The following is a 16443-nucleotide window of genomic DNA, read 5'->3' as shown; positions in this document are numbered from 1 at the left end:
CTTTTTTCGTTTTTTGTTGTGTTCTTTATGCTTATTGTGTTTTTATACTGTATTGGAGCTGAAGTAACAATCTCATTTACACTTGTGTACTGAAGAGTGACAATAAACAATCTTGAATCTTCGCCTATTCTTTAACAACCTTCCTTACTATCCACAACTCCGCCAATTTTCATATAATTAGCAAGGTTACATTGGCTATTCCCACTTCTCTGAGACCTCAACTGTAGATAAAGGGGATACAATGATTTTTGCCAAGGTCCCAGCAATTTTCTCTCTTGTCCTGGGAACTAAACCACAATAATGTTACTCAAAAACCCAACACCTTCTCCTTCATAACATCAACATGCCCTGGAATATCAGCATAGCTCTCCCTGATCTCACTATCCTCCATGCCCTCGACATGGTGTCTACAAACTGAAGTACTCATTTAGTATTTCACCCACGTCCACTGGCTCCAGTGCCTTCCTTTGCTCTCTCTCTCATTCACCTCTTGCTTTTAAAATAAATATAAAATTCTGGAAATATTCAGAGCAGGCAGCACATTAAATTGATGACCTTTCATTTATAGATCTTTAATGTACTCAGTAACTGATAATACACAATTCTCTGATTGACATATTATGTGCCATAATAGATTCCTCTGAAATGGACAAGAGATCATCCTGCAACTAAACCTTATTTCTCAAATTTTCATTCAGGAAATTACTCCACTTTTTGAACTATGAATTCAAGGTTAGTAATCTAACTTCTTTATATGCATATGACAGTAAGATGATAGTCACCAACGAAAGATAAAAAAAATTATAGGAGTGGTACATAGGCGAGTGTGGATTTAACTTACTAAGGAAAAAATGGTTATAATCTCAGAGTGTATTTGCAATAACTTCTGTTACCTCTAAATCAGATATCTGTTTCATAAATACCGCATGGTCTGCATTAAACTCCTTTTTACGAGGATCCAGAATGTCATAATGGTTCTTCTTCAGATTCAAACAAATATTATGGAATTTGATTGCCAGGATTTCTATTCCTTCAATTGTGGAATGTTGCAACGTTGAAAAGGTCTTCACTATGTCAACCATTGCAGTGATCTGCAATGTCAATGAGATTAGAATTATTTTTTCTTGATGAAAATTCACAGAATCACAGTAAAGGAAGCTGCTGAGTACAATGGTGATTCATAATAATAGCCCAATGAGTCCCACTTACCTGACTTCTCCCCACAGCCCTCCATGTTTTTCCCCTTTTTAGTATTTCAAAATTGCAGATAGCTGCAGCATCAAAGGAAGCCACTTGACAACTAGGTCACAGTCAAAGTTGAATAATATAAAAACAGACCATTTGGCCCACCACATCTACACTGACCATCATACCTATCTATACTAATCCCATTTGCCTTCATTGATTCCATATCCATTTACGCTCTGAATTCATCCATGTAACAGCAGCCTAGCTAGTTGTACTATACAGAAAAAAGACCAGCTCCAGAATGTAGATACCTTTGTTGGAAAGGGTTGTTGTTCCTTGCAGGTTTATGAGGATATGCTACTGTTTTTATTTTTCCTTAAAGGGGGAAGATGAGTGCATAATAAAGAACTTCAATTCCCAGCGGCCAATTTGAACAGTTCAGCAGGAACCAGAAGCTACAATGGTGGAAGGGTCACAGGTGCTCAGTGTTGAAGAGGAGTTTTGTAATAAGATGTTGCAGAGTCAACCCACACAAAGTTTGTCTTTATCAAGAACAAACATAACAGAAGACACTGGAAGTACGAGTGTGGCAGAAAGGAGTGCAGCTGCTCTTACTAGGAAGATGGTGCTTGGGAAGCAGGAAGATCTGAAGGTCCCCTAGAACTGATGCATTACACCCCAGGGTTCTAAAAGAGGTGGCTGAAGAGATCATGGAGGGCGTTAGTAATAATCTTTCAAGAATCAATAGATTCTGGCATGCCTCCAGAGCATAGCTGCAAATATCACTCCACCTTCAAAATGGGAAGAAGGTAGAAGAAAAGTAACTATCTGCTCGTTAGCCTGACCTCAGTGGTTGGGAAGATGTTGGAGTCGATTGTTAAGGGTGTGCTTTCAGGGTATTTGGAGGCACATGACAAAATAGGCTGTAGTCAGCATTGTTCCCTTAAGGGAAAATCTTGCCTGACAAATCTGTTGGAATTCTTTAAAGAAATAATAAGCAAGATAGACAAAGGAGAATCAATGGATGTTGTGTACTTGAATCTTCAGAAGGCCTTTGACAATGTGCCATACATAAGGCTGCTAAGCAAAATAAGAGCCCAGGGGATTACTTGAAAAATACTAGCAAGTTAAAGCATTGGCTGATTGGCAGGTGGCAAAGAGTGGGAATAAAGTGATCCTTTACAAACTGGCTGCCAGTGACTCATGGAGTTCCACAGGTGTCTGCGTTGGGACCATTTCTTTTTACATCTTACGTCAACAATTTGGATAATGGAATTGAATTGAATTGACTTTATTTCTTACAACCTTCACATACGTGAGGAGTAAAAATCTTTACATCTCTATCTAAATGTGCAATTTATATTAATTTGTAATAAATAGTATGTACAACGGAACAGTCAATATAGCCTAGAAATACAATTGTATCAGCATGAATTAATCAGTTTGATGGCCTAGTGGAAGAAACTGTCCTGGAGCATATTGATACCGTTTTTTACGCTGTGGCACCATTTCCTGGATGGTAGCTGATGGCTCTGTGGCCATGTTTTCGGATGATAAGAAAATAGGTGGAGGGGCAGGCAGGTAGTGTTAGGAAGCATGGAGGCTGAAGAAGGACTTAAACAGATTAGGAGAATGGGCAAAGAAATGGCAGATGGAATAGAGTGTCATTAAGTGCCTGCCTGGTCATGAACTTTGGTAGAAGAAATAAAAGCATAGACTGTTCTCTAAATGGGGAGAAAATTCAAAAAACTTGAGGTGCAAAGGGATTTGAGAGTCCTCTTGCAGGATTCACTTAAGGTTAACTTGCAGGTTGAATCAGTGGTGTGGAAAGTGAATACAATATTAGCACTCATTTGAAGAGTACTAGAATATAGAAGCAAGGTTGCAATACTCACTTGGAGTATTTTGTGCAGTTTTAGGCCCCTTGTTTAAGAAAGGATCTGCTGACATTGCAGGGGGTTCAGAGGAGGTTCGAAAAATTAATTCCGGAAATGAAAGGGTTATAATATGAACAGCAATTGAAAGCTCTGGGGCTGTACTCACTAGAATTTAGAAGAATGGGAGGAGAAGAAATCTCATTGAAGCCTATCGAATACTGAAAGGCCTAGATCGAGAGGATGTGAGGAGGATGTTTCCTTTGGTGGGGGAGTCTAGGATCAGAGGACATAGCCTCCAAGAGGGACATCCATTTAGAACTGAGATGAGGAGGAATTTCTTTAGCCAGAGGGTGGCGAATCTGTGGAATTCATTGCCACAGGCAGCTGAGGAGGCCAGGTTACTGGGTGCATTTAAGGCAGAGGTTGATAGATTCTAGATTAGTCAGGATGCAAAAGGTTATGGGGAGAAGGCAAGAGAATGGAGTTGAGAGGGAAATGGTTCACCCATGATGAAATGGCAGATCACACTCCAGGGGCCAAATGGCCTATTTCTTTTCCTTTGTTTAATGGTCTTACAGTCTTTACAAGACAAGGATAGGCTTCTGTCAAGGAATACCAGAATTCTCCAAGGCTTTTTGAGTTGAATTCTAATTGTAGTAAGCTTTTTGAATGAAAATGCTAAATTTCAGTTATACATTAGTGAAAATACAGATGCAAATTTTTTCCCATCCAAGTTCATGGATGACCTGGAATCTATTGGGCTCCATGGACCCCAGGTTAAGAGCCCCAATCTAGAAGTCTGTAAAGCTATTTGATTAGCTCAATAATTTTTGAATAATTTGTAAATGAAAAGCCTTATTATTCTGTTTCCAAAAGAAAACAGCCAACATCTAACATCTGGATTTTTTTTTTTGAAAACACATTTCACAGTGGGGAGATAAATTTATCCAAGATGTTACATAACTTATCTGAATGTGGAGGTAGAAGAAGCAACAGTGCCCCTCGTGAGTAACATTGAAGTAACACATAGCCAAATCCATGTCGCTCATGACCTGTACCCACAGTCAAATATATTCATGGAGAATAAACATCCCAGCCTCTCCTAAAAATTTCCAATTTCCTCTACTTGCTCACCACACCTTGAATATAAAACTTGGATCTGTTTCCCCAAATTTATAGGACCAAGGAAGTAAAGAACAGAAGTCGACATTAAGATTTACTTTTCCAGAGGTGGCCTCCAGTGATTCTGTTAGGCACTGCTGGTTTGGTTGCCGCACACTTGATGAAACTGACTTCAGCATGTACGGAACCTGCTGTGTGTAATTTTGGGCACATCTGTTATTCCTATGAAAATAACATCACTGAATAGCTAACTCCAATATATCTACAGGGAGACAATTTGCTTTGTGACAGTAAAGTGAAAAATTTATGAAAGGTAATTATCATGATGGGAATTAAAGTTTGTATCTTTTTAAGTTTGTTCCTCTGATATTCAGTGAAATCTACAAAGGCTTCTGAGACGTCAATAACAGAACATTGATTTAAAAGTTGATTAAAAGGGTTCTGTAATTTTAAAACAGGTGAAGTGAATGGTGAAGGTGATGCAATAAAACTCTGATCAAGCATTAAATAGCATTAAGCAATGACAAACTCACAGATTTTCCAAACTATCTGATCCCAGCACATATTTAATTTATATTTTCTTCAAATATTGTACATCCAAATAAAATATCTTACGGTGAATTCCAGGTTTAAAGGGAGCATGGTGAACAGTGGAAGGAAATACAGAACCCAGGATACCGACAACTGAAAGGGAACACAGGAATAGGGATCCAGCAAATGAAGTGTCAGGCGCCCAATACAATTCTTCTCAAGAAACTCCTTAAATTCTGCACTTCTGAAGGTCAGCTGTATCACATCTGCTGTCTGTGGTTGGTCAAGTTCTTTCTCTACCTTTGGGCCTAGGGCATACAGCGCTGAGTGGGCCTTGTAAAACTTCAGCTGGCAGTTCTCCTTAAACATGAACTTCACCATGGTATTCACCCGGATTTCAGTATTTCTGCCCAAGTTCTCCTAAATCCATTGCAGTGCAGCTTGTGTCTCATTGCTTCCTCCAGCTTTATTGCCAGTGTTAAAGTAGGTAGGAGTTCAATGTAGTCCAGGAAGGCCATTTTCCATCACAGCCGTGACTCAGGAGTCCATTTCACCAGAGCTGCGGCACAATAGAGATTGAATGCTTCAAGTAGATCAGCTATTCTTTTGTTTTGATACTCGTCACCAAATGTTATGTCTGCACGAAATGATAATGGAACAGCATGATTAAGTGCTTTTTACTGAGACACATTAGGGGTGGTACATGCTGGGCAACTTGGTATGGGAGCTATGAATGGGCCTGCCGAGGGGAAAGACGTACACTTGAAAGCACACGCCCAAAAGAGACTGCCTCCTGCACAGAGGCTCAATTGATTCAAAGCAATCAATTGGCTGTATGTGCATAAGCACATTATTGCAATTGATCTGATATAGTATATCAACTTTGACAAAAATTAATACTTTCAGATTAACTTGCACAAAATTTAAAGTTCAAAAAAAAGAAAAAATTACATAAAACCCATGTGAGAAAATAATCTGCCTAGTTTTTCCAGCATCTTATATTTTAACACAATTTACATTGTGTTTTCTCCACAGAACGTTTGTAGCATAATTGAAGTGTTCCTGTACTGTAAGGACTTTTTAAAGGTACAAATAGGCTTTGATCTATTTTCCCACCAACTTTTTCTGATAACTGAATGATATCATGTGTGAATTGACAATGTACATTGTGGGAAAGCATAAATGAGACTTTCACAAAGGGGAAGATTTGCATCAAATGGTTATCCAATGTGTTATTCTTTTGTATTAAGGTGAGGAGATAACTGGTCCACCTTGGAAACTTGCAGGGAAATAGACTGTACATCACGAGTCAATTACGTGGATCAATGGCAAATTGCATTGAGAATTGGAATAAGAGCTAGTTATTTGGGAGATGAAGTTATTGTTGCAGACAAGAGTTAAAAACTAAGATTATTAGAGTTACACACACAAAATGCTGGAGGAACTCAGCAGGACAGGCAGTATCAACTGAAAAGAAAAAACAGTCAACATTACTGGCCAAGACCCTTCATCAGAACCATCAGAACTCTTGTTTAAGGTTATTAGAGTACTTTACTATAATCTGTAGTATTTTCTATCACAATCTCATTTTACAATATTTTATACTAAATTATTTGCATATATGTTACAATTTAAAATAGTGTTCTGAGTTATGCTGCAGAATGAGTCTGCATTAGTTTTAATCCATTCAAAGAGGTTCAAATGGTAGGTATTGGAGTATTATACATAATAAACTAAGGAGGATTTAGATAGCCAAGCAGAACAGGCAGGCATAACAGATGGACTACATAAAAGATTCATTTTGGCAGAAAGGATACAATGCAAGCTAAATTACATAGTTCTAAAGGATGTGTGAGAGCAGATGGATCTTCATAAAAAGGTGAATAAATATTTAAAAGTGGCAGGACATGCTGAGAAGCTGGTTAAAAGTATACTGGATTCATAAATAGATTACAAAAGTAAGGAGATTAGTGTTTCAAAAAGGTTCAATATAAATGAGCTACAAAAGGAATATTGCATCCAACTCTAGTGATAACATTTGAGGGAGGATGTGAAGGTTGAATAGGAAATTCAAGCAAGATTGTAAAGGTTTCAAAAGAGGTATTTAAACTATAAAACACAATAGATTCTAATACAATAAAGACTACCGTGTTAACAGACTGCCAGTTCATTAATGAAGACTATTTATGAATACTACTGCTGATTGTGACCAGCTGAAAAAACTGAGATCTTGCTCTGTTAAGATCAAGAGTTCATCTTTAACAATGGGGGATCAGAGAGTTTTTGTATCGTCCACACTGTGATAAGCATATAATAAATCCCATAATGGATATACAGAAGTTATCATGAAGATGTTTAGGCTTGTGGTTTCTATAAAAGACACTGCAAAGCTTGTCAGTAGAACCCAACTACAACACCAGGTCTCAAAACACAGGCTCCTGACACAGTCTCGTTCAGTGCCCAACAGGAAATTCTGACAGCTTGGACATCACTGAACTACCTGTCCTCACAGAAAACTTCTTTCACAAAAGCACCTTCAACCTCTAGTCTGTCGGGTAGTGGTCAGTCATGAACATTCTGCAGGTATTCTGAGCAGAATATCAGATTCATTTGGCAGAATGTCTCATCACCAAAAACTACAATCTCACTTGGTTGGCAGTGAGAGTGACCCACCCATCAGATCCTTGCTGCAAAATCTGAATCTACTTTCAGTGCACAGTGCCCTCAGGACATCTGTAATGAGCATGAGATGATCACTCACATCTTTCTGAAGTGCTTTTGCAAGGGAGTTCTGGAAAAGTATGCAAGATTTCTTGTCAAGGTTCATGCCTAGTAGATGCATAACAAGAGGTCATATCAAGACATACAAAAGTGCTGCTGTAAGAAGCAAACACGAGGAAATCTGCAGATGCTGGAAATTCAAGCAACACCCACAAAATGCTGGTGGAAGGCAGCAGGCCAGGCAACATCTATAGGAAGAAATACGGTCAACGTTTCGGGCCGAGACCCTTTGTCAAGACTAACTGAAGGAAAAGATAGTAAGAGGTATGAAAATGAGAGGGGAAGGGTGAGATCCGAAATTATATGAGAAGAGAGGAGGAGGAGGGATGAAGCTAAGAGTTGGAAAGTTGATTCGCAAAAGGGATACAGAGCTGGAGAAGGGAGAGGATCATGGGACAGGAGGCCGACAGAGAAAGAAAGGGGGAGGGGAACACCCAAGGGAGATGGAGAGCAGGAAAGGAGTTATTGTGAGAGGAACAGAGAGAGAAGAAAAAGAGAGAACAGATAGATAGATAAATAAGGGATGGGATAAGAAGGGGAGGAGGGGCATTAACAAAAGTTTGAGAAATCAATGTTCATGCCATCAGGTTGGAGGCTACCCAGACGGAATATCAGGTGGTGTTCCTCCAATCTGAGTATGGCTTCATCTTAACAGTAGAGGAAGCCATGGATAGACATATCAGAATGGGAATGGGACATGGAATTAAACTGTGTGGCCACTGGGAGATCCTGCTTTATCTGGCGGACAGAGCATAGGTGTTCAGCGAAACGGTCTCCCAGTCTGCATCGGGTCTCACCAATATATAGGAGGCCGCACCAGGAGCAGTACATTACACCAGCTGACTCACACGTGAAGTGTCACCTCACCTGGAAGGACTGTCTGGGGCACTGAATGGTGGTGAGCGAGGAAGTGTAAGGACAGGTGTAGCACTTGTTCTGCTTACAAGGATAAGTGCCAGGAGGGAGATCGGTGGGAAGGGGGGGGTGAATGGACAAGGGAGTCACATAGGGAGCAATCCCTGCGGAAAGCAGAAAGTGGGGGGGGGCAAAGATGCCCTTGGTGGTGGGATCCTGTTGGAGGTGGTGGAAGTTATGGAGAATTATATGTTGGACACAGAGGCTGGTGGGGTGGTAGGCGAGGACAAGGGGAACCCTATCCTTAGTGGATTGGCGGGAGTATGGGGTGAGAGCAGATGTGTGTGAAATGGGAGAGATGCATTTGAGAGCAGAGTTGATGGTGGAGGAAGGGAAGCCCCTTTCTTTAAAAAAAAAGGAAGGCATCTCAAGGAAGAAGCACTTTGGTTTGCCCAAAACTTGTTGATCTTCCAGTACGAGATGATGGTAAGGGAATTATGTATATTCCAGGCTGTAAGAGTAAGTGCTGAGGTATGAAATGAAACAGTGCAGCTAATGTCAAGGTTTTGCAGGGGAGCAGTGCTATCTACGATTCTTCTGGCAGTAGACATTAAGGAGCTGTGTTAAAGCTTCACGAACACTATTTGTTTTGTTCAAAGGGAGCCATTTTTATGGCAAGTGTGCTCTGTATATAGAAAGTGTTCATGCAAATACATAGATTTGATAACCTCCGAATGAAGGGCTTATGTCCATCTGGTATTACTCTATGAGTATTTGACAATAATTCTTCAATGCAAATGATACAAGTTTTTCTGCTTTTCATACTGAAGTTCAATTCCTCTTTAACAAAAGTTTCAGAGTGATCCAATTACGATTTTCTATTAAGATGGACTCAGGCTGCAGTATGTGTTAAAAAAAATCTTAATTGCACAATATGACCCTCCACTACATATTCATGAGGCCTCTCCTGCCTCTAGCAATTTATCAGATAATTCATTAGTCTGCATAATTACCATGTTGACAAACCACAGAAGGAATATGTCGGAGACTTCTCTGGATTTATTAATTTTTTTCTCCACTTTTGTAGAGAACTGCCAGCTTTAATTCAGTCCTCACTGAGATCATTGTTTAAATTTTTTTTGGTTTCAGTTCATTAAATTTGCTGACACTGATTGGCCTAATCTCAAGTAATAATGAGGCAGCCTACAGAGAAGGAGTCATCACCCTGACAAAGTGGTGTTAAGAAAACAATGCCTCCCTCAATGTTGCAAAAACAAAGGAGCTTTTTGTGGATTACAGGAGGAATGGAGACAGACCAACCCCTGTAGACATCAATGGATCTGGGGTTGAGAGGGTGAAACAGCTTTAAGTTCCTCAACATCCACATCATCGAAGATCTCACATGGTCTGGACATTGAAAAAATGGTGAAAAAGGCACAACACCTCTTTCACCTCAGACAGTTGAAGTAGTTTGGTATGGGCCCCCAAGTCCTAAAAACCTTTTACAGGGGCACAATTGACAGCATCCTAACCGGGTGCATCACTGCCTGATATGGGAACTGTACTTACCTCAATCGCAGGACTCTATAGAGAGTGGTGTGGGCAGCCCAGCACATCTGTAGATGTGAACATCCCACTATTCAAGGCATTTACAAAGACAGGTATGTAAAAAGGGCACCAAGGATCATTGGGGACCCGAGTCACCCCTACCATAAACTGTTGTAGCTGCTATCATCCTGGAAATGGTATTGCAGCATAAAAGCCAAGACTAACAGGCTCCGGGAGAGCTTCTTCCACCAGGCCATCAGACTGATTAGTTCATGCTGATACAATTGTATTTCTATGTTATATTGACCGTCCTTTCGTACATACTATTTATTATAAATTACTATAAATTGCACATTTAAATGGAGACATAATGTAAAGATTTTTACTCATATATATATGAAGGATGTAAGAAATAAAGTCATTTCAATAACATTTTATTCATTACACATGAATATGATTTCTTTAATAATTCTAATAAATGGCATAGCTAATGCATGGTATAGGTAAAAAAATAATTAAATTCTATCAGTCAAGGAAATGAATATAAATCTGTACATTTACCTTTACCATCCTTTTACAGAAGACCTCAAGTTTACCAAATATGTACATTTCTGACACATCAAAAGGATTATCCTGTTCTGTTTCAGTTGCATGTTTCTTTGTATTCTGGAAATATCTGCGATACTCCACCAATAATTTTTTGCATTCCTGAGGTAAATAAAATTAACACAATTACATATTTCTAATGATCTTTTGAATCTGACCTTATTCATCTTTTATCCTACACATTCAGCAATTTTATTTGTTTGATTTCAAGGTACCACCTGGTATCAAGCCCTGCCAGCCAAACGAGCCTGTGCAGCCCAATTACACCGAAGTGACCACTTAACCTCCTAATTCATACACCTTTGTTATGTGGGAGGAAACTAGAGTAGCCAGAGGTAAGCCACATGGTTACTGGGAGAACAAACTCCTTATAGATGGCGGTGAAATCAAATCCAGGTCACTGGCACTGTAGCAGTGTTAAGCTAACTGCTGTGCTACCATGCCACCCAATTTGCTGCATACCACGTTGGCTCATTGTGTTCTCCCACCAGTTAAATGTGCCCTCTATTAAGTGACACATGTCATTCTAAATAACTTTTCCTTATAAGGCCTTCAAAATCATTCATGAGTTTAAAGACTGCCATCATAAATGACATTCCCTGTACTTGCAAGAATTTAAACGCATGAAAACAGGGTAGGCCTCAAGTATGTGCCACCATGGCAGTAAAACTTGCACCACACTGGTGCCAGACAACGACATATCCAACAATGGAAAATCCAGCCATCATCCCTGGACATTCAATGGCATTACCATCACTGAATCTCCCACTATCAATATCAGGAGGGTTATCACTGACCCAGAAACTAAAAAAGCCACAACACAATGTGGTTACAAGAGCAGGTCAGAGGCCAGGAATCCTGTGACAAGTAATCTAACTTTGCAATGCCTGACCACAATCGACAAGAGTTAGGAGTGTGACTACTTGCCTGAATGAGAGCAACTTCAGCAACATGCAGAGCACAGCATCCTGCTTGATAGGCACCCTGTCCACAATCAATCACTCACTATCACTGATTCACAATAGCAGCAGTTTGCACCATTCTCAGGATTCACTGCAAAAACCCCACTAACATTCCTAACACAGCACTTTCCAAACCCATGACCTCTACCAGCTAGAATAATAAGGGCAGCCAAAGCACAGGAAGACCATCTGGGAGATAGCTTCCAGACCACCCACCGACTTGACCTGGAAGCTTATTGCCATTCCTTTACCATTACTGAGCTAAAATCCTGAAAAATCCCTCCCTAACAGAATTTTGGGTATACACATTGTGGTAAACGACATATACCTGCCTGGACACGCCCCCTGCTGACTGCTCCTGTGGCTCCTCCCACAGACCCCTGTATAAAGGCGATCAAGGCCTGAGCCCAGCCTCTCAGTCTCCAGGATGTAGTATGGTAGTCAACCACTGCTTGTTCCTTCTTCCAGTCAATAAAAGCCGATATCTCGCCGTTACGTCTCAGAGTGAGTTATTGATGGTGCATCACACATACCTGAAGAACTGCAGCAGTTCAAAAAGGCAGTTTGTCAGTGCATTCTCGATGCCAATTAGGGTTGGTTGGATATTTTTTAAATGGTTGATCTATACTGGCCTCAATTCTTCTGTTCCAGTTCCCACAGCCCTAGTTCCTCGATGTTTCAAAAATTTATCTACCTCCACCTAAAATACATCCAATGAACTGGTCTCCATGACCTTCTAAGGTAGAGAAGTCCATAGATTTATCATCCTTGGAGAAAAGAAATCTCCATTTTAACCAGCCAGCCCCTTATCTTGTAACTCAATCATATGTATCGTCTAGTTTCTCATGAGAATTCTCTAGAATCTGTCTCTTGACTCAATGTGCAAGGAAGAAGAACTAATTAAATCATTGGGATAATTAGTTCAGCTCATCATCATGGATGAGCAGCCTATCCTGGTCTCTTCTATGACTTGGTTATTTCCCTTGAATATACAAAACAAATGAGCATCTGTAGGGTCAGAGATTTCCAATTTACAACTTTTATGTCTAAAAAAAAATCTGTATTTAATCCCTCATCCTAACATTGTACTATCCAGTTCTGGATCACCCAGCTTCCCACCAGTTTCCTACCAATTCATGGATGTCTCAATGCAATTCTTGGTTGTGGTATTTACTGAACAGATAGTAATACTTGGCAGTTATACCAGGAAGAGTGACTGGATGTTTTAGAAAGGTGACCTGATATAGGATGTCTGACCTTATTAAAGGCTTTTACTGGTCAGCGCAATAGTCCCCATACATGTGTTAGGCTAGAATCAAAGTCCATATAACACAGCCCCTAATGAATTTACTTAAAAAAAAAACACCAAAAAAACAGGAGCATGTTCTTTTTCCTAATAGTGGTTAGGAAGTAGAGTTTATTACCAGTATCAATGCTGTCAGGAAACGCAGAGGAGCTTGAACCAAACACAAAGCAGCAGAGATGATTTAGCGGTAAGGGATCACTTTACTAATAAACTGCAAAATAACAAGTCACAAGGGGCCACAAAACAAGAGAGAACAGATACTAAACAGGCAACAAGATAACTGAGGCCAGGAGAGACTGGTTGAGGCTGGCTGGTCTGATGGGTGAACAAGGACTGCGGATGACAGCAGGGTTTGAATAGGCTGCAGGTGATGAGTTGGAAACAAGTGTCCTGTCTCCTGTAAGCTGGGTGCAGACTGGGAGGTGCCTACCCAGCAGGCCGGACAAGGCACCCCCTCCTATGGCCGGCACCTGTTGGCTCAGGATGATCAGAATGAGTCTGGTGAAGTCTTCAATGAGCTATGGTTCCAAGATTAAATTGGATAGCACCTAAGGCGGTTTCTCTGGACCACACCCTTCCCAGTTAACAAGGAACTGCACATTGTCCATGACAATGTGAATCCATCATCCAGCAAACTATGTACATTGGACCACTTTCCACTATCCTGGGCACACGTGAGTTGAGTGGTCCGTGGAGAACGGGTTTGAGGCAAAGCATGTGGAAGGTAGATGTGATGCTGAGGGATGGTGGCAGCTAAAGATGATAAGTGAGTAGATTAATATAGTAAGTAATCTTAAAGTGACCAATGAACTAGGACGAGACCTTGCAGGAGTCGGTGGGTGGGGCAGATCTCAGATGGACACCCAGACACAGTTCCTATATCAGAGTAGTCTGGCTGGATGCCACCAGTAGTTAGGTCTGACAGTGCTGTCGGAAACTAAGAAGGCCCTCCATACTCTCTTTCAAGCATTCTGGGAGTGATGAACCAGAGCTCTGGTGAATGGGACCTCCACCTTTGGCTGCTCTACAGGGAACAGGTGTTGGTAGCCATTACGCACTTCAAAAGATGACATGCCCATGGTAGATGAGGTGTGCAGATCGTGGGAGACTTTGGCCAGGGCAAATACTTCTTCCATGTAGAAGGGTTTGCAGCGGTGAAGGATCGCAGAAACTTCTGCGCTTGCTGGTTAAGAGTTGGTCTGCAGATGACAGCCAGAGGACAAACTCACTAAGGTACAGAGAGGAGAGCAGAAGGCTCACCGGAAGCAGGAGACAAATTGTGATCCCTGGTTTGAAAGAAAGTCCTGAGGGAAACCATGGAGGCAAATTACATGCTGGAGAATCAGGTCTGCACCTTAGTGGCTGACGAAAGTTTGGTGAGGGCAGTGAAGTGGGCTGCCTTGGAGAACCATCACCATGGTCCCATCAGAAGGTTGCAAACTCATGATGAAATTCATGTTAATGTGGGACCATGGCCATTGAAGGACCAGTAGGGGCTACAGGAGCCCAGAGGGAAACTGGTTGGAGGAATTGAACTGGACACATTGAGAGCAGGCAGTGATGAAGCTGCATACATCTGTAACCAGGGTGGGCCACCAGAACTGGGATCACAGAAAATCCAGGATCCATCGTACACTTGGATGGCTGGAGAGGGGTGAGGAAGGGCCCACTGGAGTGCCTTAGGAACACATGGCTGCAGACACAGACATGTGGTTGTCAGGAGTGTAGGCCAGAGCAGGCTCGTGTTTAGGGCCTGGCTGATCTAGTTCTCAAGATCGTAGATGATCGAAGCAAGGATCTGGGAGGATGGATTGAGGGGCTGAGGGTCGATTGCAGTTTCAGCTAGGTCGAACTGTCACGGCAGGGCATCTGTCTTAGAGTTCTTGGAGCCGGGTCGGTAGGAGATGAAGTTAAATCGGAGAAGAGGGCCCGTCTCCTACTTCATCACGGTGCTGTGTAGATTTGAACTTGCACGGAAGATGGCACAAGGGAGTGTCTTCCCGTTCATTCCTTGTTGGGAGAGGCTGGCCCCGGTGCCTACATCAGGTGTGTCCATCTCTATTACAGAATGCCCTAGATGATTGAGATGGTGGAGAATGAAGGCAGTGGTGAAGCATCTGTTGAGCTCCTTGAAGGCATGATCTGTGGCAGCAGACCAGGTTATCTGTGAGGTAGGTGATTTGGTGAGGGAGATTTGGCAGAAGTCCAAGAAGCACTGTAGCTGTTTGAGGGAGCAGGGTCAGGGCCATTTAACAACAGTATGCACTTTCTTTGTGTCTGGGTCCTTGGGGTGAAAGGACGTAACCCAGGAAGGAAGTGAATGGGGTGTGGAACTGGCACTTCTCTAACTTGCAGGACAGTTGGTTTTCAAAGAGACACCAAAGGGCTAAATGGACGTGACAGAAGTGGCCCAGGGGTCCTTGGAGAAGATGAGGATGTGGTCAAGATAGACAAACAAATACCTGTGTGGCTTGTCTCAGAGGATCTTGTGTATGAAGGCAGCTGGACTGTTCGGAAGTCTGAAAGGGCTAAGTTTTCATTGTGGCCATTGGCTGTTATGAACACCGTCTTCCATTCATTCCCCTGGCAGATGCAGATCAGGACATACGTACTCTGGATCCAGTTTGGTGAAGATCTGGGCTCCGTGGAATGTTTCGAATGCACTATCCATCAAAGGGAGAGGGTAGCAGTTCTTAATGTTGATTCTGAGGAGTCCATGGTAGTTGATGCAGAGACAGAGATCCTGCACCAGCTGGGACTGGGACAGTCAACTGAAGCCACGCTTTGTCAATATAATCATTTATGGCTTGGGTCTCAGGAGGGAAGAGTGAGAACGGGCGACCTCAGGGAGGGGTGGTGCCCGGAGGAGGTCGATCTCACAGTCACGTGCTCGGTGAAGCAGCAGAGTGCCGGCTTCCCTTTTACTAAAGGCAAAGCTAAGTATTGGTATCCCTGCAGGAGTGTGCTGAGCTGAGAGCTTCTTACATCTCCACCGATTTACAGGGCGAAGTCAACTGAAGTTGGTAAGTTAGTCTGTCAGTGAACCAGATGGCCAAAAGTGAAGGTCATGAATGGAGAGCCAGGGGTAACCAAGAGGAGTGTTGGGTGAGTCGATAAGGAGGAATTCTATGGACTCTGTTCTCCGATGGTAATGTACAGAGATAGTGTGCACTCCGACCATGCCAGGGCCAAACAGATGCCTGTCAATGGCTAGAAGGAGTGAGATAGGGTTGGTCCAAGCTTCACATACAGAGTCTGGTCCAGAAAATTGCCTGCTGAGCCTTTACCAGAGCCTTTGGGATGTGAAGGACAGAGAGAGTGAGTCAGGCAATGGTGCTGGAATGAGAGGCTGGGGGAACTGATCAGATAGAAGGCCCCTTGTATCTTCCTGGTGGTGCTATTTTCCGTACGCAGTTGGCATTTGATGCAAGGGTGTTCCGCTGCTCTGCAGTAAGAGCACAAGTTGTTTCCTCACCAAGGCTCAAGCTCTTGAGGGCTTAAGGGAGTTCTGGAAGCATTGCTACTGAGGGTCCTGCAGCCTGAAATAGTTTTGGGAATTAAACTGGGGTTCTGGATGATGATCTGGGGCATCATTTCATAAAATGCTTGTCAACTCAGAGGGCCAGAGTAATCAGGTCAGTGGGCATCTCCCAGGTAGACAGCACAC

General features: G+C 42.1%; 1 protein-coding gene across 1 annotated transcript in view; it reads right to left on the bottom strand.

The window, feature by feature from the left end:
* The window catches only part of LOC132401347 (dynein axonemal heavy chain 8-like), a 674688-nt gene that overhangs the window by 569792 nt on the left and 88453 nt on the right, over positions 1 to 16443 (bottom strand). The window contains exons 12-13 of the mRNA XM_059983476.1: positions 10464 to 10610; positions 894 to 1091 (exon numbers count right to left, since the gene is read on the bottom strand). Of these exons, the coding sequence (XP_059839459.1) occupies positions 894 to 1091; positions 10464 to 10610 (345 nt within the window). The remainder of the gene's footprint in view (positions 1 to 893; positions 1092 to 10463; positions 10611 to 16443) is intronic.

The sequence above is a fragment of the Hypanus sabinus genome, chromosome 10, assembly GCF_030144855.1.
Source record: "Hypanus sabinus isolate sHypSab1 chromosome 10, sHypSab1.hap1, whole genome shotgun sequence".
NCBI lineage: Eukaryota > Metazoa > Chordata > Chondrichthyes > Myliobatiformes > Dasyatidae > Hypanus > Hypanus sabinus.
This window is presented reverse-complemented; position numbering and strand designations above follow the sequence as displayed.